General features: G+C 45.9%; 1 protein-coding gene across 1 annotated transcript in view; it reads right to left on the bottom strand.

The window, feature by feature from the left end:
• Window positions 1-1887: 1887 nt before the first annotated feature.
• The window catches only part of CUNH10orf71 (chromosome unknown C10orf71 homolog), a 28022-nt gene continuing 8632 nt past the window's right edge, over window positions 1888-21277 (bottom strand). Inside the window, exons 2-3 of the mRNA XM_090278359.1 lie at window positions 12196-12297; window positions 1888-7507 (exon numbers count right to left, since the gene is read on the bottom strand). Of these exons, the coding sequence (XP_090134485.1) occupies window positions 3101-7363 (4263 nt within the window). The 5' untranslated portion in view covers window positions 7364-7507; window positions 12196-12297 and the 3' untranslated portion in view covers window positions 1888-3100. The remainder of the gene's footprint in view (window positions 7508-12195; window positions 12298-21277) is intronic.

The raw sequence follows: 21277 nt of genomic DNA, 5'->3' as shown, positions 1-21277 counted from the left end.
CAACTATACTTACAGAAGCCGGAACTGAGGGTTAAGAGTGTCCAATAGTGAGGGAGACCTGAGTCCCTAGCTTGGCCACTCACTTAGTGACTGTGTGACCTTGGGATAACATGAGGCTGATGAGATCACCTCCTATAGGGTTGTTGTAAGTACAGAGGCCAAACTTAAAACTCCCTGCTCAGGGGTGAACTTTTGGTCATTTTCCGCTGAACAGCTCCAGTACCTTTGATTATTCCCTGGAGGTATTCTATTTATGTCCCCTCTCCAGGAGATATTAGAGGGGCCAAAACATAGTAAAGGGGCAGTACACTAAACAGAAGATGCCGGCATGGCCTTGCCTACCGTTTCCACAAACAATGTTTTCACAATTCTTACCAATATCCTATTGAACACCATGGTAGAAATAGAGATTTTTCTAGGCGACTCAGGTGAGGGAAATATTATTTCAGAAGCTAAAGGACATCAACAAAGGTCTATCCTGGGAGGTTACAGTGGCTCCATTTTTGTGCTGATTAGAAATGCTGAAGAACATTAGCTAAACTGATACATTTTGATATGGTAAGACAATCTATTAGTATTTAACAAATGTTATCCATTTTTGATACATAGATTAAAGCTGGGGAAATTCTGGTTTCTTCATAAAATAATGCAGTACTTTGTGTTTCCTGACTTAGCTTTCTGTACAAAGTCCCTTTTCCTTCCAGGTAGGGCTAGGTACTCCTCAGACCACCCTATTAAATGACTTACCACATGGGACTGTAATGGTCTTTCCTCTCTGTTAGATTTTAATTCCTTGGGTGCAGAGACCAAATCTTACTATCTTGGTATATCCAGTGAGCAGTAAAGTGCCTGGCACAGATCAGGGATTCTAAAAATGTTTGTAAGAGAAATAGGAGAGGACTATTTGCAAATGAGTTGGTCTCCACTGACTTTTGTCCCCTAAAGGCAAACTTATCTGCTTCTTAGGAACATAGGGACATAGCACTTTGCTGTAAGTGATAGAGACCTACCTTCTAGCTGACTTGCTGGGGAGCCAGGTGTCCCTATTCTCTGATATGAATAGATGTTGTATTCCACCAGATGCCCTACTCCTCTTTTGCATACACAGGGGCAAAGAGAACTGGGAAGCTGACTTTGACTTCCAAATGTCTACCTTTATATTTTCAGCTCCATCGATAGCTTTGCTCATATTGCTTTTAAGACAGAAGATGGCTGCTTCCCCAAATATAAGTTTCCCTGTTATAAAGTATATTTTTCCTTGTGGGGACATGGTTGTTTTTAATGAAGGATATTTGTTTTGTTAGGGAATTCTCTTCCGTGATCTTGAGAATTTTAAAATGAGATATTGATTTTCCTACTTAAGTAAGATGAAAAGAGGTGAAGAGGACACTTGGTGATTTGGTGGAGCCAAGGTCACAATTTCATTTGCATCCTGATGTGTGTGTGACTGGTGGGAGCCAGGCTTCACAGACAATGGCCTGGCTACCTGCACTCCTGAATCATCATTTAGCTGACTCACTGGGTGTAGACAGAGTTTATGGCATTGGGCTGGGGGATTGGGGTGGTATTTTCACAATGAAATTAAGGTGTTACCACACTTGTTGGGAAAAGGAACAGATATAAAATTCTGAATCCAAATCAGAGACTTGGAATATGTTCAAACCCTTGTGTTTGTGTGAATTGGGGACTTGCTGAGATGGGTGCTTCCTCATCTTCCCATCCTGGAAACAGCATCTGTGCAAAATGGCCTCCCTCCAAAAACAAAACAAAAAATACAAACAAACCAAAAAAAAACACCCACCCCCAAACCCACCCAAGGACAATATATTTTATGTGGTTCCCTCCTTAGCTGCCCTTTTAAACAAGGAGGGGGACACTTTCGTCTCCGTCTTTCCCTCATCCCAAGAATGAAGAGGCTTCAGTGGAAGCCCCCAGTGGCAGCCCATGAGGATTGGCCTGCCTCTTCCCCCAGAATGGTTGCCCACAGTGGGCCTCTTCTCATGCACCTGCACTGTTCTCAAAGGTGCAGAGGTGGTTATTGCATTCTGTTCTCTTGAGTTGGTTCAGATACTTTCTTCCAAATCCCCAAATATAATTTCCTGTTGCGCACAGAGCACAGCTACTGGTCACTAAATTGAGATAATCAGGGCCTGACTCAGATACCAGGTTATCCTTAATGGCTGCCTTGGGTCCTTCTCATCTTTGCCTCCCAGCAACAGTGGAGGTCCTGGCCCCGAGAAGATGCGGACAGGGGTTGAATGATCGAGGAGGGAATGCTGAGGCTGCTGATCTGTTCACACGTGAAGACCCTGCATGGCCCACAGGCTGAGGTGGATGGCCTGGAGGGCACATGGCCCTTTACTTACCAGCTGAGACACACCACTGTCCACAGAAGAGACAGGAATCCAGTGACAGAACCACATCTATAAACTTGTTTCACTTTTTAAAAGGTAGCCTTTTCTTTATCAGAAAACAGCTTTCAGAGGAAAGTTTTCTCAGTAAAGAAAAACCATTCTATTCAAATAAACATTTCTGCCATATTGCCTTGTGTCAGTCCTCAGCCACTTCCACCTGAGCTGAGCTGGTAATGGCTGCTGTCTCAGAGTGACAGGATGAAGTTGCCCTCAGTGCTATGTCTGACCCCGAGGGGGTGTGCTGGGTGGTCTGCCTGCCTCACAGGGTTCAGTGCAGTGTTTCTGGCAGCGTCAGCCTGCCCTTTAAAAGGAGTGGGTCAGGTGCTAGAGCTGAATAGCCCCTAGGAGTCAGGGCTGGATGCACCTCAGTGGCATGGCCAGAGGAGGACAGAAAGGAAGGAAGGAGAAGGGAAAAGGAGTGGAGAAGATATGGGGGCTGGGAAGGGGCTCAGAAGGGGCTCGGAAGGGCCAAGTCATGCAAGCAATACCTTTCCAGGGAGGGGAGCCATGGGGGTGCCCTTGAGGTGGGGTGTTGTCAAGATCTTCACTTCCTTTGAGATTTTGAGGATCTCAAATGGCTAAACATGTGGTGTATGTATGTGTGTGTGTAAGCAATTGATTGTTCTGGGGGAGAGGGAACTAAGCTCTTCTGGGTTTGTTGTGGGCGTGTTAGTCTGCTGTAATTCTCAAGAAATGTCTTCTGTGGCAAAGTCCTCTAGATTGTCGATGGAGATGATGCCCAGGCTTGGAGCGTCTACTCCCGCCTCCCCTGGGATCTGGGGAGACTCACTGGCACCCTGGCCTGCACTGTGATGGGCAGGGTTGCTGTGAGGCCCAGAGGCTGCCTGTGGGCCAGCATTGTAGGTGCTCTGAGACCCAGGGCAGGCTGCCTCAGTGATACTAGAGCCCTGCCTTAGGAAGGTGGGGGCAGAGAGCTGAGAGGAGCAGCGCAGTGGCATCAAGGCCGTTGTGGGCAGGGCCCGGATGCCAGGGTAAAGCATGTAGGGGGCAGCAAGCATGTCCATCAGTTGTGGCTCAGGGGACCCCTCCTCAGAAGATGGGATGGGAACCTTGACATATTTGCCTGTCTCTGGGTCATAGAAGGTCTTGATTTTCACCTGAAGTGGCAGATCGAAGACGAAGTACTCTCCAGATTGGGGGTCTTGGAGGACCTTCTGGGTAGCAGGGTAAGGGAGTAGGGGCATGAGGGACTGGGACTCCCCAGGCTGCCTCCCAACAGGCTCTGAGAAGGTGGACACTGAGTGGCGGTGCAGGGGAAGGGGCAGGGCATGGACTGCGGGGAACCTGGGCAGCAGCCTCTCTCTGGGGGATGAAGGCCTGTGCTCTGAGTCTTCCAGGCAGGGCTTTTCCTCCTGGGGTTTGCCATGCATTTCCTGTGTCTGGTCAGTCTTTCTCCTCTTGCTTGCCAGCTTCTTTGCACGCCTCAGGGCCTTCTCTGTTTTGGGTGGGACTGCTGGTGGCTTAGCAGCCACTCTTTCTAGGTGAGCAGAAGGCTCTTCTTTTTCAGGGAAGACTGTTGAGTCGGTGGCCACGTCCAGCAATGAACCTCTTGGGGAGAGTGTCCTGAGGTCTTCTGCTGATTGCTCAAGCTGGGGGTCAGAACTGGCTTCCCATGTGAAAGCATGTGTCAGGTCCTCCCTGCGAGCAACCCTGGCAGGGCTGGGGTTGGCCCAGGGGCTGGCATGGGAGGGCTCCCCTGGCATCAGGCCCAGTTCACTGGGACCCTGAGAAGCATCATCCCAAATGCTGCTGGCAGCAGGGGAGTATGCACTGCTCTCCTCAAGAGAGCTAGTATTGGGGGAAGTTGCCACCTCGCCAGGGGGCAATTTTCTCCCTGGGGGCTCTGCTCTAGGTGTAGACAAAAGGTGACTTTTGAAATCCTGTGTCTGCTCTTCCCAAGAGGTTCTGAGCTGCTGTGGGGGTGGCTGGTCTTGTAAGTCAGTTTCAGGCAAAGCGATCACGGGGATGCACCTTGGAGCCTCCGGCTTCCCCTGGTCTGTGGAATTGCTCTTGCCATTGTTCACCACAACCTTGCATGCAGCATCTAGGGGTGGCTTCAGCCCATCGCCCTCTGCTGCGAGTGGGACAGATGAGACATTCCCCTTTGTCTCCATCCTGGCCACACTGGAAACCCACCCATGGTCCTCCGTGCTCTTGCAGGCCACAGGCTTTAAGTGCGGGCCCCTCATGCCAGAGGGTGTTGGGGTGCTGGGCATTTCCTGGCTGTTGGGGGCACAAAGACCAGCATCATTGCTCCAGCCTGGCCTTGGCAATTCCTCCTCTTTGTGATCACTTCCCAGTGGGTCCTCTGAGGACAAAGCCCTCAGAAGGGGCAGCATAATAGGTTTTATTACAGGGGTGGCCCTGAGGGTGTTGTCTTTGATTGTAAACAGTATGTGCTTGTTTGAAGTGGAAGATGGTGAGGGGGTAAGGACTTTGGCCTGTGAAAGGGCCACATCCCTACTTCCCCTAATCCAAGTGCCTCTGCAATTAGCTTCCTCCCTTGATGGCTTCCTGGGTCTCCCTCCAGACACACGTTTGCCTTCTCCTTGCAATGTTTCCCTCTTGCTATGTTCCTCCATGCAAGTGTGCCCATTACTTAGGGCACAGTACTGTAGCTCATCTTTGCGCAGCACTTTCTCTTTCTCATCCTTCTGACTGTCACCTGTACTCACATCATTCTTCCTGTCTTCCCACTGGCTCTCAGTGAACCATGTCTTTTGCTGGTCCTCAAATGAGGCAAAGGACTGATCTGAAGAGCTGGTGCTGAATTTGGCCTTACTTTTGAGGCCAGGCATAAAATCAGACTGGCTGTCACTGTAAAATACATCTTCCTCCTCGTGAGAAAAGGGCTCTGGGGAGAATTTCTGGCCGAAGTTAGGATTCTGAAGTCCTGCCTCTCTCTGAAGTTCTGTCTCTTGAGAGACAGATCTCGAGAACCCGTTCTCTAGGCTGGGGGTCTTCAGTTGACCCACAGGCCTCCCTACCTCAGGCTCTCTGCTGCAAAGCTTCAGGGACAGGTGCTTACTGGGGCAGTGTTCCCTGGAGTCTGGACACCAGCTGGACCTGGCAGCACCCAAATCTGAATCTTCCTTGGTGGTGTCCTTCTCATAGCTGTTCTGGTTGGCAGCCTCCCCATTGTTGACACAGAAGGGTGCTTTGGCAATAGCTGGAGGTGAGCTAACAGTTAGATATTTGTCTGCAGAGGTTGCACCAGGATCAGCTTTAGGGTCCTTCTGGGTACTGACATGAGACTGAAAAGGAGGGTCAGCTAGTCTCTCCTTAGAAAGCTCCTTTTGGGGGCTTTCCTCAAGCCCGTTGGGAAGGACAATGCCATTGATCATGGGTTCTTGCTTGTCTTTGGTTTTCTCATCTAGGCCTTTTAAGAGAGGCGAGGGACTGTATGTGCTCTTAACGCACTTCCGCACATCCTTGAGGTTGAACAGGAGGCTAGGGGCTTTGGATTTGTAGCTGTCCCGAGACAGACACTCACTGAGTTCCTTCTCTTTGTATCCGTTCAGCTGTCCTGGGAGTAATGGGGTTTCCTCCGCTGGTGGGCTGTTGGATGAATCCAGGGCATGCTTGGTGGGTATGATGGGGGTGAGAAGCTCACTGATGTTAAAAGGAGGACTGTAACAGTCATTGGGGTCCACAGCATTGTCAAGAGCATCATTTTCTGGAAACTGTCCCAAGGAATTGTGCTTTGTATATAAGGCTGGGTCTCTCCTGTTGGTCTGCTTCTCTTCTGAAGCATCTTGTACACTTCCTTTCCCTCCTTTGCGAGTCTTTGGTTTCCTCCATGGGGGCTGGGTCAACTTCACCTGAGGCTCAGGTTTTGAGCTGGAAGCTTTTTCCTCCATAGGGAATACCTGATCTCCTGGGTCCCTAGATCTCCACAGTCCAGATGTGGAAAGACCACCTGCTGTCACTATGTTCTCTTCTTGAGCACAGCTGGCCCGGAGTTGGCAGGGAGAGACTTTGTGCTCAGGGGCCTGGGACTCTCTTAACAAGAGTGTGTCCTCATAATGTTTGGGTAATTTTTTTTCAGGGACAGCCTCAGCAGGGTCCTTTCTCTCCAGTAGCCTTGGTTGGTGGGTGCTCCAGGACTCAAAAGCACTGTTTTCACTATGAAGGAAGGTGCTTTTCCGACCCCACTCTTTGCTTCTTCCAGGCTCTCCCATGGCTGGTTTGTGGGGTGGAGAGGGGAACTTGGATTCCAATGAGTTTTCGGATGTTGGGAGGAAGCTACTAGAGCCCTGACAGGCCATTTCAGGACTCTTGGGGGACTCTTGCTCTCCATGCTTTCTACCAGGCTGATGGCTATTCTGACGGGTGCTGGAGACTTCTGCAGGTACCCTCCTGACAGTCAAAAAAGCAGAATCAAAGCAGAAGTTGACACCACTCTCTGGAAGGGGAGCAAATTGGGGGGGATTTTTGATAGCTGGAGGCCTGCTATCACATTGTTGGCTCTCAGTCCTGTCAAAAGATTTAATTAGTGAGGATACTTTGGAAATAGGCTTGTTGCTATTCCTCAGGCCAGAAACTGGCACCTCCAGTCTTCTTTGGGTTGGTGCCAGTGGGGGGCTGCTTTTGGGATACTTTTCCTCTCCTTGAACATACTTAGGTAGCTGTTGGAATGTGGCTGCCCAGCCTGCATGTTCTGAGCCTTGTGATGGTAACTGGCTCCAAATGCCACTTTTTCTGTGGGTGTGGCTCACCATTCCCTGGTGAAAATTCCCAAACACCTGGCGGCCGATATCTGGGGACAGGGCCAGGTCAGAGTCACTGAAAGACGTGTCTTCTGAGATGCACAAACTCCGGAATGCCCGGTCTGTGAGGCTGCTCACCTCCCTGTCTGCATCATCTAGCACACTGCCGATGCTCGAGGAGTCACTGAACCCATCCATGCACTTCTTGTTCCCTTGCATCGTCTGCAGGTTAGGAAGCTTGTCTCTGCTCAATCAGTGCACACCTCTGGGCAATGATTCTGGAAGGGTTAAATGTAGCCCTCTTTCCACAAAATTAGAGCTTCCTGTTGATCTGATGCAATTGCAGAGCGGGAATTTTTTTCTCTGCAAAAGGAAGAAGAGCAGGATATGAACAGGATATCTAACTTAGTGGCTCCATACAAAAACTGCACACTGGTCCAGATGGGTAATGGTGTTTGTGATGATTAATTTTGTGTCAGCTTGACTGGGTCCTGGTGCCCCGTTTTTGCTCAAATGCCAGTCTAGATGTCACTTTGAGGGTTTATTTTTTAGATATAATTAACACTTAAATCAATAGACTTTAAGTAAAGCAGATGACCCTCCTTAATGTGGATGGGTCATGTCCAAAAGAGTAGGAACCCCTGAGAAAGAGAGAATTCTACCCTTAGTCTTTGGACTGGAACTGCAACATTAGCCTCTTGGATGTCCAGCCTACTAGCCTGACCTGCAGATGTTGGACTTGCTAGCCCCACAATTGCACAAGCCAGTTCCTTAAAATAAATCTCTCTCTAAGGACATTTTGGCCAATGACTGATGGTATATATGACAGTGGTTCCACAAGATTATAATGAAACTGAAAAATTCTTATCACTTAGTGATATCATAGCCATTACAACTCATTACTCATGTGTTTGTGGTGATGTAAGCATAAACAAACCTGCACTGCCAGTTGTATGAAAATGTAACACATGCAATTGTGTACAGTATGTAATACTTGATAATGATAATAAATGACTGTGTTACTGGTTTGCATAGTTACTGTACTTTTTATTGTTATTTTGAAGTACTCTTTCTACATATTAGAAGTGCTGTAAAACAGTATGCCATGTTACACCAGCAGCAGCCTCATACATCTGTGTTTACTGAGTCTCTTGATTGCATTGTTTTCTTTTGTGCTTGATTTAATTTCATGTTGTTTTGTATAGTAACATGTTGTATAGGCTTGTAGCCTAAGAGCAAGAGACTATATCATATGGCTTATGTGTGTGGTAGACTGTACCATCTAAGTTTGCATAGGTGTACTTGATGTTCACACAATGACAAAATTGCTTAAGGACCCATTTCTCAGAATGTATCCCCATCTGTAAGTGGCACATGACAGCACATGTACACACCTATGGGTTCTGTTCCTCTGGAGGACCCTGACTAATATGGTACCTAAAGTTCAGATGTGACATATACACAGAGAGGTCTTCTCTGGCATTCCATGGGGTATCCCCCCCCACTCTCTCTCACAGTGGCCGGTTTATTTTCTTCATTGTACTGAGCACAATCTAAAATTAAATGTACTTCTTTGTTACCTATTCCATCATTAGACTGTAAGAACCAGGAGCTTAGGAGCTGTTTAGCTGTTTGCTGATTGCCCTTGTCCCACAGCCATGAAAGAAAGCACAATCTTCTAGAACCTACATTTCTTGGATTCCCTCACTCTCTGCCTTCCCCTTGGATGTGGCCAATAAAGGTGCCAGTAGGATCCTGGAAGGAGGAGGAGCTTGCTTGCCCTTGCCCCTGGGGCTGCAGGAGGATGGCTCCATTCTTTTTGAGTGACTCCACATCCTGCGGCCTCCCTACTCCTGCCTATCTCTGTCATAGCCCCCTCATTACATTCTTTTTTTTTATTTTTAAAATCACAGTGAAATATCCACTGCATAATATTTACCATATCAACCATTTTTAAGTGTACAGTTCAGTAGTGTTAAGTATATTCATATTGCTGTACAAACATTTAGCTTTCAAAACCAAACTCTGTACCCATTAAACAATAACTCCCTATTCTCTCTTCCTGCCCGCCCCTGAACCACTATTCTACTTTCTGTCTATATGAATTTGACTATTCTAGGTATCTCATAGGAGTAGAGTCATACGGTATTTGTCTCTTTCTTTGACTTATTTCACTTTGCATAATGTCTTCTAGGTTCGTCCATGTTGTAGCATGTGTCAGAATTTTCTTCCTTTTTAAGGCTGAATACTATTTCATTGTATGTAAGGACCACATTTTGCTTACCTATCCATTTATCAATGAACTCTTAGGCTGCTCCCAACTTTTGCCTCTTGTGAATAGTAATGCTATAAACATTGCTGTTCAAATATCCATTCCAGATCCTGTTTTTAATTAATTCAGACTTAAGCTAGAGGTAGAATTGTTGGGTCATATGACACTTCTATTTTTAATTTTTGAAGAACCCATCATACTGTTTTTCATAGCAGCTGTACCATTTCACATTCCCACCAAAGTGCACAAGGGTTCCAATTTCTCCACATCCTTGACAGCACTTATTACTTTCTGTTTTTATTTATTTATTTATTTTTTATAGTAACCATCCTAATGAATTTGAGGTGGTACACTAATTCTCTTTTGGATCCTGTCTGAAGATGCTGCTTTATTCTGGGACCCTGATCACCATGACCTTCAATGCACAGAACAGGCCTGGCCTGGAGCAGGGAATTAGTAAATGAGTACATAAAAAATAGACAAAATAGCAAGGTTAGAGCCTAGAGTGGGCCCAAGCGGTGGGCATTTGGGACAGCAATCGTGTAGCTGGTGCCGTGTCTTCAGCTGACAGGTGGAGCACTGTCAGGGAGTAGCCCTTCATATCAGCAACAGGCAGAGCAATAATACAGTCAGGGCTTTAGGGGATGGGCGGCAAGGCCCACATGGCAAGAGTCCCAGTTCAGTCCTTGCTTCACACATGGGGATGTGCACCAGGCATCCTCACAGGCCCAGTGCTACTGTGCTAGCAGTGCTGTGTTTCAGTCCTGCAGGGCAGCCTTTCTTGGGGTTTGTTGTTTACTGTCTCTTGCCCATAGCACTCCGCTGAGTTTCCAATTAGATTTGTTGGCAGACTGACTTGCTTTACGAATAAAAGAAGTGAGCAGAGGCTGCTGGATAAAGAAAAGGACCCTGAGTTCTGGCAAAAAGAATGAGGTGACAAGGAACTACTGACGGGCTCTGGGGAAGCCTCTATCACATGTTCCTTAGCTCTGCCTCAAAGGTCAGAGCTGCTTGCTCCCCAGAAGGCACAGTGTACACCTTTTAGAAGGCTGTGTGAAAAGAGAGAGTGTCTGTCTTGGACCCTGCTGGTGGTCCAACTTCACTCCTTCCCCCACATTCTCTCTTAAACACTCACATTCTTAGACTCCCATGCAGCCAGCATGGCCAGGCTGTGGTGCAGCTCTAGTACAGAGATAGAAATACTGGGATGCCTGGGAAAATCCATGCCTTCTGATTAGAGGAGTGATCTCTGTTCTCCTTGCTCTATTGGTGCCTTTTCCTCCTGCTTTGATGCAAACACTAAGATTGAACTGAGTGCATTTTTGGCATGAGCTGCTATAACAGAGTAACACACACTGGGTGGCTAAAACAACACAACTGTATTCTCTCACAGTTTTGCAGGCTGGATGTCCCAAATTCAGGTTATCAGCAGGGTGTATTCCTTCTGAGGGCTGTCAGGGAAGGATCTACTCCAGGCCCCTCTCCTTGGCTTATAGATATACCATCTTCTCTCTGTGTCTCTTCACCTGATCTTCCTCTGAGTTTATCTCATATCTAAATTTCTCCTTTTTATGAGGATACAAGTCTTATTGGATTGGAGCCCACCCTAATAACCTCATCTTAACTAATTACATTTGCACTGACACTTTTTCCAAAGATTACATTTTGAGGTACTGAGGATTAGGACTTTATCATATAAATTTTGGGGGTACAATTCAACTCATGACACTGAGGCATTCCCTTTGCAACTTGAAGGATGAGCAATGACTACTAAGGCCAATTGACTAAAGACGGCAATGTGGACAGAAGGGCAGTCCTTGGTCCCTGATGGCACTGCTGAGCTGTGGGCCCATGCTACAGCCACTTCCCTCTATAATGTGGGTTATTGGAGTTGGGTGGGGGACCTTAGTGTCTTCAGCCACTGTAAGTTAAATTTTTGGCCCCTTGAGGTACTACCAATATAATCAGCTGAATGCTGAGGTTTTGATCCTGGGAAATAGCTGACATTAGTAATACTGGAGTTTTTACACTTCCACATTAAGATGAAAATAAGATAGTTGGAGATTGAAATTTAGAATCTTAGAGTTAAGTAAACACCCTCAACCAATTAAATATCCCCTACTGTTAGCAGATATTTGTTATTTCTTTTGAACACTCAGCTTCTATCCCCTTTCTCTGAGTAAAACCACTCTATACCTTTTGGAGAAATTATTTTCACTGTGGTATTCAGTTTTGGTAGGGCTGAAAGTCAAACTGCCTGCTGAGACCACCCTGGGCCAAGTGCAGATGGAAGACTCAGGTTAGGCCCATTTTTCCTTTGTCCTGGAGTGACACAGGGCTGGAAACATGCTTGGGCATCCTTGCAGTGTCAGCTCTCTGCCCTTTCCCCACCTGGAATTTCACCCTTCATCTTGAGTCTACAAAGGCTTCAATTTCCTTTGAATACTTACCAATTTTTGCTTAATTTTGTCTGTTTCTGTTTTATGTGACCAAAGAATCCTAGCTGATTTTGAGTTTGAGTCCCAATTCCAGACAGTATTGAAGAATGTTCACTGGTATTTGGAGACTTGGAAAATAACCACACTCCTTCTGCCTCAGGAAAAAGAGACCTCCCTATTGGTAGCTTTATTCAAGTAATTTCTTCAATTCTGATTTGATTTACCTGATTCAGATGGGATAGTTGTTAGGATGGCCTCATCACCCCTCTCCCAGCCCCCAGTTCCCCGTGAACAACTAAAGCTGTTTCCAGATGCTGGTTCTTAAGTTTGTGGTTCCATACCTGTTACAGCAGAGAGGGCTGCTGGTGCCTGCCTTGTTGGGTTTTAGAATCTCTAGTTTTAAAACTTCTTTTCATGCTATATTTGCTGTCATTACTGCCCATCTAGAAAAAAAAGAAAAAATAATTTCAGTGGAACCCAACTGATCAAAGGGCCAAGAACACGTTCAGTGCAAAAGATATCTTTAAATATCAATAGTACACTGACCTTCACTTTTTTTTAATCCACACCAAAACTCAACAAAATTCTAAGCATAGTCATTTTTGGCGAAAACCAATAGGGGCCAATTTTTATTCCTTCTAATATTTGTTAATTTGTTTATGGTCCAAGAAATCTTCAGGAATCTGCTTTAAGTCTTTAAGATTTCTAATACAATTGGCCCAGTTGAGAAATGTTTCCACTTGTCAGATCTGACCAGAGGCCCTTTTCTTTCCATGTGAATTAATAACTCTGGTTTTGTAATAAAGGGAGTCAGAACAGCTGAACTTAAACCCACACATCTAGCAGTAACACAATGTTTGATTTATTGTTGGCAGGAGGCTTGGCTATCTATTTTGACAGCTAAAACAACCAAAAAGCTGCCCAGGAGAATTTTAAGAGCTCTGAAAATACAATGTAAAGTAATTAAAATAAATCCACTACACACATTGTAAAGGAAGACCCCCAGACCTTCCTCATCTCGCAGTTCCTGGATATTCATCTAGTCCACAGTATTTTATTAATAATACTCATAACCATAATAACTTAAATTAGTTGAGTACATTTTTTTGGAGACTCACAAAGTTGCTTTGTGTTACCACCACCCAGTTGGCCCATTCCTGACTCCTAGGCTCTCCTTCATGTTTCTATGGCATTGTGCTTCCTATTTCCATAGATTATATGTCATAATATACAGCATCTGTTTAGAAATTGATGATTGCTTCTTTCTCTTAAGTAGAAAAACAATTCTTTAAACCCAGAAAGCATCCCTTATTTGTCTCTGTATACCAAACGCACCAACATAGAGGTCAAATAAATGTGTGTGGCAATACTCTGAAGTGGATATCTTTATCCCGAATTTTTCTGGAGGACAAAACTAGACACAGAAAAGGAGGAGCAAGAAAGAAGAAAAAATTCTACTGAGAATAATCTCTGGCCTTGGGTCCTCAGGCCACCTGAAAAATTCAAAGTGACTAATTTGTGTCACTGAATAGTGAGCCCACTCCACTGCCTGCAGCTGCATGGAGGTATAATTTAAGGATGAGAATGACATCAATCCATGTCTAACATTATGAGGATGAGACAGGTAGAGAAGGATGTGGTGATTTTTATTTGTGAACATTTAGGGCACCTATATGTGGTTGGGTTTATAGACTCACTGTCATCGCTGCTGATATACATTTTCAGAGGTCAGCACAGAACTAACTGTCTTGCTCACTGCTTTGGGCCATTTGAAGGAAGCCAACTGAATTGGTGAAAAGTCTGACTCACAGAGCTCTTCTCAGGTAAAAGGTTGTGGCTACCCTCAAGAAATATAAATGAGAAAAAATTGCATATTGCTGAGAAAAGTTGCTAACAAATGCATAGAAACAAAAATTAATATTTAACCATGGCATGGTAAGTTCATATTTACATCTATGGCCTTCAAAATAGTTTGCTTCCTATCTCTTCCTTATCTCCTATTATTTTCTTAACTAATTTTCTCTGCCTTTATTTCCTTCTTCCCCACTGGATCTGCTAACAGGTAATCTTTGCTCCTCATCTGACTTAACTTCTAAGCTGCAATCATGACTGTTGGCTATTGTCTTCTTGAAAAGCTCTCCTACCTTGACCTGTGGGATGCACAGTCTTCTTTCTGCTCCACCTGAATGTTCAGTCTTTTATCTTCCTCTCTTAGATGGTAGGATTTCCTCCATTCCCAGACCCAGGACCTCTTCTCTTCCCTATATAGAGTCTCCACAGGGACAATTTCACACATACCCATGGTCACAGGGAGCAGTCACAGTGATGGCATGTGCAGTCAGGCTTGATCTCCCACTGCCCACTGGAGAGCTCCATGCTTATGTCTCACAGCTCCACAAACTCACAAACCTAAAACTGAAGCCATGACCTTCCTACAAGCCATTTCTCCTTTGGGATCCCAATAATCTGTGACTTCTCCTTCTCCCTCTTCTCTATGTCTCCCCCCATCTGATCCATCAGTCTCCTCTCCAATGGTAGGGTTATCTATTTGAATCAGAATATGTTAAAAAATCAAATCTGAGTGAGCATCCCCTTAAATCAGCTTTTTCTCATAAGGAGTAGTGAAATATCCTTTGTATAGTCACCACTAAATTCTTCCTTCCACAGTGTCTTCTCACATGATGCTTTTTTTTTTCCTTGTCATACTGCATGATGCTGTTGACCTATCATGGACTGAAATATACTGCATTTTGCAGAAACAATGCCCTCTCTCTCTCTTTCTCCTGACCCCTTACCAATGTCTCTGTGTGACCCTCAATGAGATCTTAAGGGGGGTGAAGCTGGACATGTCCTCATGTTCCTCCTCCTTCTAGGCCTATGGTGTGCTGGATGAGGGAGCTACATGCCAAGGTGGGTCCTGGCATGACTTTCTGGAGTGGTAACCCCTCTGCTTGGAAGGTTTCTCTCTGTTCTCTGGTCACCAACAGCTGACCACTTCCTCTTCAGTTTTATTCCTTGTATATTTTTTTAAAAAGTCACCTGTATTGCTTTACTGCACTTTGTCCACTGTGAATATCTTTCCAACAAGGCTTTGAGCTCCTGGGAGTGAGGTCTTTGATTGACAGGATGCCTGGTGCATAGTAGTCATTGGTCAAGGTTTTCAGCTACCCTTGCTGAGTGTGCTTCTTGGGTCCTGAGGATGTGATGACAGAAGTTTGCTGCAAGTGTGCAGTGTGCAAATGGTGGGCTACAAGCTCTGTTGCCCCATGATCTGTCTCCCATTTGGCTCCTGGGCAGCAGACAGCCCAGGCTTGAAAGGTCACATAGCCCCAGCTCTGCTGATCTGCCCCAGATTGTGAGGACAGGAAGTGGCAAAGAGTGGGGACTTGCCCATGTCACTCCCTAAGGACCCTGATCCAGATCTCCACATACAGCCACTCATCCCAGTCCCATGACCGAGGAAGTGGGATGCGCCCACAGAACCAGAGTCCCAATTGGTGACTCCAAAAGACCCCAGCTCCAGCACAATATTTATCCATGTGGATGTGCATTATCAGCTTAATTTCTCAGATGACAATGGAGCTTCAGAGAAGTGAAGAGAATGTTCCATGTCAACAAACACATTTTTAGTATAAGAGGTCTGCCTGGTAAAAGCCCAGCCATTCTTAATATAAACAGAACAGTTTGCACAACAGCAGTGTAACCTGGAGGTGAGGAGAGTGTACTGGAATGTCTATTTGTGAACAGCAACTTCATTGTACTAGTCAGTGGGGGCAGTAGATACCCTTAAGTGAGCATGTGTACTGTGTGGCCGTCACATTCAAAATGACTGAGTGAGTAGAGCGACTACTCAGATTTTGCGTTAAGATTGAAATTTCCTCCACAAAAACTATTTGGATGATTCAGAAGGCCACAGCTATGGGCAACTGGTGATTGGCAGCTTCATCACAACATGTGCCCACTCATGCATCACATCTCATGTAGTTTTTGGTGAAACATCAGATCACCCAGGTGACTCAGCATCCCTATAACCCAGATTTGGTGCCCTGCAACTTCTGGCTTTTTCCAAAACTAAAATCACCTTTGAAAGGAATGAGATTTCAGACCGTTGATGAGATTCAGGAAAATACAGTGGGGCAGCTGATGGCAATTGGGAGAACTGTGTGAAGTCCCAAGGTGCCCACTTTGAAGGGGACTGAGGTGTCATTGTCCTATGTACAATGTTTGTTGTATCTTGTATCTTCTTCAATAATCGTCTCTATTTTTCATAGTACATGGATGGATACTTTCTGGACAGAGCTATGTCCCATGCATTATTTGAATATACTTTTTATTAATCAGTGTTGTCTGTAAAATTAGTCATCACATACTTAAACTAAAAATAGTAATTCATTGTTTTTCCAGAATTCAAATGTCACTGAATGTCCTGTTTTTTAAAATCTGGTAACTTGAGGTTTTCATCAACTTTTGGGAGCCAAGGTGGAGGAACACATTCAGAAGAGGCTAGTATAGTGATACTGGGATGACTTAAGTTTGCATGTCAGCTTGCAGTTCAGGGCACACTTCAGCATTTATTATCTTGTTTAATTCTCATAACCTGTATGAGGTACGACTACCAGGCCTTATTGTCACCATTTCTTAGGTGGAGAACAAAAAGCACAGAGAGGTGCAGAATATTGCTTAGTGTTACACAGCATGCAAAGAAGAGAACTGGGACTGAAATTCACTTGACCACCCTGTACCTTCTTCAGGGTAAAACTCTGACTCTTTGGTCATGGGCTCAGGTGTACAAGGGTATCTTTAGCTCACAAGCTGGAGTTCAAGGGAGAACTGAGGATAGGTGAGGATAGGTGGAGGAAAAAAGGGCTTTCAGTTCTATTCACGTCTCAACAATTTTCTTAGCTCAGATTTTCATGACAACCACAGAAGGGAAACTGGTGACTAGGCTGGTATGTACAGGGTCCCTCCTGCTTGGGGAAGTGAGCATGTAGGGGTCCATGTGGCTGGTAAAGAGCTGGAATGAACCCTCTCATGCTCTGGAGGAGACGGTTCAATTCTCCTCTTGGCCTGCCTGTCTCTGCACAGGAAGCTATTGGGGTTTGCTTTGCTACTGGGTTTGACCACTTGCATGTAGTGTGGTTTTTGAGCCCAAGCTCTTTGGGTGAATTTAATTACCTTAATTGAATGATGTTTTCACTTCTCAGTAAAGGGAAAGCAGGAAACCAGTCAAGATGACAGGGGTTGGCTTTATCACACCCAGAAGGCCCTAACAAATTGGAATTGATTTCTCTTACTCCTCTTTCTGGGTGGTTTTTTGAGTCATTGACTCAGGCATGCCTTCAGGAGTGGTTCAGTGCAGTGAACTGTGACAGATGGCCCATTCCAGCCAGTTGAATGTGCAGAGGTCCCACCCGTAGCCTCCACCACACCGCCCCACCCCACCCTGGGCCTCGCCCTGGACTTATGCTCTGTTGGTCAGTCTTGGGCCAAACTCTCAACCTCTGTGTGATTGCCAGCAGCACTTCTGATTGCTGTTTCAGAGGTAATGTCCTTGTCTACGTCCTACATTTTATGAGGTGAACAATAAAATGGGAAATTGACTTCCTCAGTTGCGGTCCTTCAGGAGAGAGAAACAGATGTGTTTCAAGTGTCTATGGGGTGGCAGGCCTCAGGCCCACTGTTGCACATGCCTGTGCTCACCACTGCATTCCCCATCTTACAGCTGAGGAAACTGAGGCTATATGTGCAAGGGGCCTCCAAGCCTTGGTACACATAGAAAGGTAGGACCTCCCAGGGGATGTGGCTGAAGAAAGCAGCTTGCCTGGGCTTGCAGGACTTATAGAACTGGCTGTGAACAGTTGTCACAGCTGCTGTGTGTGTTCTGCTGCCTTTGGGAGAGAGGTCAGGAGCAGGGACGCTTTCTCTCTGGAGCTCAGCCCAGCCTCACTCCCATGTCTGGCCTGGATCGCTATCTGGTCTGCTGAGTCAGGATGGGACATATCCTCAGGAGCCTCTGAGCATTGCACAGACCTGGGGCTGTGTCTGTAGTTAGAGGCCAGGGAACCAGCACAACAAAGGCTGGGTGTGATACAATTGAGTGCTCCCCAGGACAGGATGGTGCTGGCACCTGGTATCATATACCTGGGGGGAACCCAGTCACAGGAGAAAAGGGTTTAAGTGAGGCATGGAGACATAGTGGGTAGGTGGCTGAGCAATGTTTACAACTGGCTCTCTGGGGCAAAAGCACTGCTTTGTAGCACTGGTGGATTTCCTGCTACTGACCTGGCATCCAGGGCTGAGTTGAGATGAGGCATGCACAGAGGGCCCCCATGAGGGGTACTTATAGTTGCACTGATAACAATATTTAAGCAGTGGTCTCACCCATTTCTGGTGGCCAGGCATTGTGGGGATCAGGTCTTGGAGTTCTTGGTGGCCAGACGAACTGTACTGTCACTACCTCTGATGTTTCCGTCTATCAGAAGGAGCTCAGACCTGGTGCTGTTCAGCTTCTTGGCCCTGTCCTACCAGAAACCTCAGTGGCCATGTGCCCCTTGGACAAGGACCCTCCCTCCTACTTGTGGGCTTAGAGGTGTCTGATTTACCTCTATAGGAGCAACTATACTGGCATCTAAGGTAAAAGTAGGAGCAGAAAAGAGCTGACCCTAAACAGCCCTGCCCTCACCTCCCTCAAGCTCCCCAGAGCTGGGTGAGTTGAAGGGGAATTATCTCAGAAGAGAAAGCTGAGGAAAAGGAAGAGAAGAGACTGGCAAAAATGGTTTTGATGCTCAGCCCTGTGACCCTTTGATCTTCTTGTTAGACCCAAACTGAAGTCCAGAAGCCATGCCCAAAGTTCCCTGGGGAAAAATTACCCCTGATTGAGAATTGTTGTTATAGAATCAAGGAGAGAGCATTAGCCCAGCCTCTGGAATATCATTTGTTCATTCATTCACTTATTTGTTCTTTCCTTTATCTCTTCCACATTTCCCAGAACATCTTGATCTAGATTCTGGAAATGGTAGAACTGAAATGACATGGATATCAAATAGGCCATTCTGGGTTGTATACAAAGAGCTGGAGACCTGGGTGAAGTCCTGGTTCCAAGGCAGTGTCATCTTGGGCAAGCCACTGAACCTCTAAGTACACCTACAAATGGGGACAATAAAAATAACCTTGGCTCTTCCCCCATCCCCTGGGTGGGCTGCTTTCTAGATGGAAGAGGGCTAAGGAAAGAAATTATCATGCAATTGGTCTCTGGGAAACACATGCTTGAGAGTCCCCAGATGCTCAGAGCCACCTGACTCACCAAGTCCTGGGGCCTTCCAGCGAGGGAACACCTGCACCAGAAGGAGGCCCAGTAACCCCTGACTGTGCAGCCCTGTGCTTGACCTGCAGACTGCTGGACAGTCAGGAGAATATGTGCATGCCCTTTCTCTGTATGTTTCTCCATAGCAGAGGTCTCACACTTGTTTGGTTTTCCCTCAACACATAGTAAGAAATATACTTACATCACAACATATACATATATATATATATATATATATATATATATATATGCACACACACACACGCAATATATACATACATATGTGTGTGTGTGTGTGCACGTGCATGTGTGTGTGTATGGAAAATTCATGGAGCAAAACTTACCCTGCTTGTATGTTCTGTCTGATATTTCCATTCTGTTCTGTTCTATTCTATTCTTTCTTTTAAAAAACATATTTTCAATTTAGTAAGTGATTTCAGCCCCCAATAATGAATTATGATCTGCAGGGGTTTAAAAAAAAACTGTTCTAGATCAGTAAGTTTAGGTGTTCCTGATTAGGTTCAATTGCTGCTTGTAGTGATGCTGGGTTTTCAATTGAGAAATGGAGACCTGAGACCCAAACACAGTGACTGGTATGATCTGACCAGATTCACACGGGAGAGAGAAGACACCTGAGTGGAGGGCCCACAGGCCAAGCCTTGCCTTTCTGCTTCAGTGCTGTGTCCTCAGTTCCCTCACCATGCCTGAGCCTAGTACCGGGTCATGTATTTGTTAAATGAGTGAATGAATAAGATAAATCCCCATTTCCTGAGCATCTGGCATAATATAGGCATTTAATATACTACAATATTGTTGATTCATATTTATTATTATGTAATTAATACTTGCAACAATCTGTGGGATAGAAATTACTCTTGTTATTTACACAGGAGGAACTTGGAGTCCAGAAAAGTTTAATACCTGGTGGTGTGGGGCTTGAACCTAGGGCTGCTGAGAGGGAGAGAGTCCCTGCAACCTGCAGGAGCTTCTGAATGCGTGCTGCAGGTTCATACCCTCTGCTCAGCACCACCCTACTCTGGCTATCCTGAAGCCCCCACATTCCTAGTTCCCACCCTCAGGTCTCCTTGGAGCTTATCTTAAGAACGATGACCACAAAATGTCTTTCTATTCCCCACACCTTATTATACATGGGAGTCCACAAACAGGGTGCAAAGGCCCTGTAAGACTGTCCTGCATCTATTGATGGGCACATAGCTCTCCAATTAAGAGGTGTGGAATCAGACAGACTTTGGAAAGTCACTCAATTTGTCTGAATCTCAATCCTGTTTTTGTAACCTGGAGCTGATGGGAAGGCAAAGCCAGTAGCCTGGTACTCATGGAAGCCCCTATAGATTATAAAGTTGGTGTTACATGGTTGACTAACTGATGGCCTTGACCCCACCTTGGAGAGGCTTGTCCAGAAAGGAGACCCTTCAGAGGCTTCCAGAGAAAGAAGCACTTGGATTTCTTGAAAGGGAGGTGTCTTTCAGCAACCATCTTCTCTCCAGCCCTTGGGGAACAACATTTTTTGAAAGCAGCCTTGGGGTGTCCCAGGCTTGGGAAGAGACAGGAGGTTACAGGAGGGTTCCTAGGACTGCTGGAGGGCAGGAGGGCTACAGAGTTCTCACCGTCTGTGGACCCATTTCTCCATCTAAACTGATGCATGGGACTGGATAGCAAAGGCAGAGAAGCAGAGCTGAAGAGTCATCGCGGAGCAGCAGCACCCTGCTGGATGCTTCCAGACACTCATCCTATTTATCCAGCTCCTACTGCCTGCCATGTACTTTATTTTTTAAATCTTAAAAAAAAATTTCAATTATAGTTGACACTCAGCATCATATCTACAATCTCATTCAGTGGTTACAACCTCTGGGCAAGTTAGGTAGGGCTTATGTAAAAGGAGTCTGAGGTGGAGAAATTGAGGATCAGAGTTTGAGGAACTTGCTCAAGGTCACACAGCAGAGTTGGGATTAAGCCTAGGTCTCTGTGCTGCATGCCTCTGCCCTCTCCATGCAGGCAAGGCAGACTGGGGCATCAGGTGCACGGAAGGGCATCAGGTGAGGAGGGTTCTCCCTTTGCAGTAGTGCTCCTGCAGGATAAAGGAGTGTGGCAGCCTTTCT

The sequence above is a fragment of the Furipterus horrens genome, unplaced genomic scaffold (assembly GCF_987537825.1).
Source record: "Furipterus horrens unplaced genomic scaffold, mFurHor1.1.pri manual_scaffold_5, whole genome shotgun sequence".
NCBI classification, from domain to species: Eukaryota; Metazoa; Chordata; class Mammalia; order Chiroptera; family Furipteridae; genus Furipterus; species Furipterus horrens.
The sequence above is the reverse complement of the archived record's forward strand: the minus strand, read 5'-3'. Positions and strand labels throughout refer to the sequence as shown.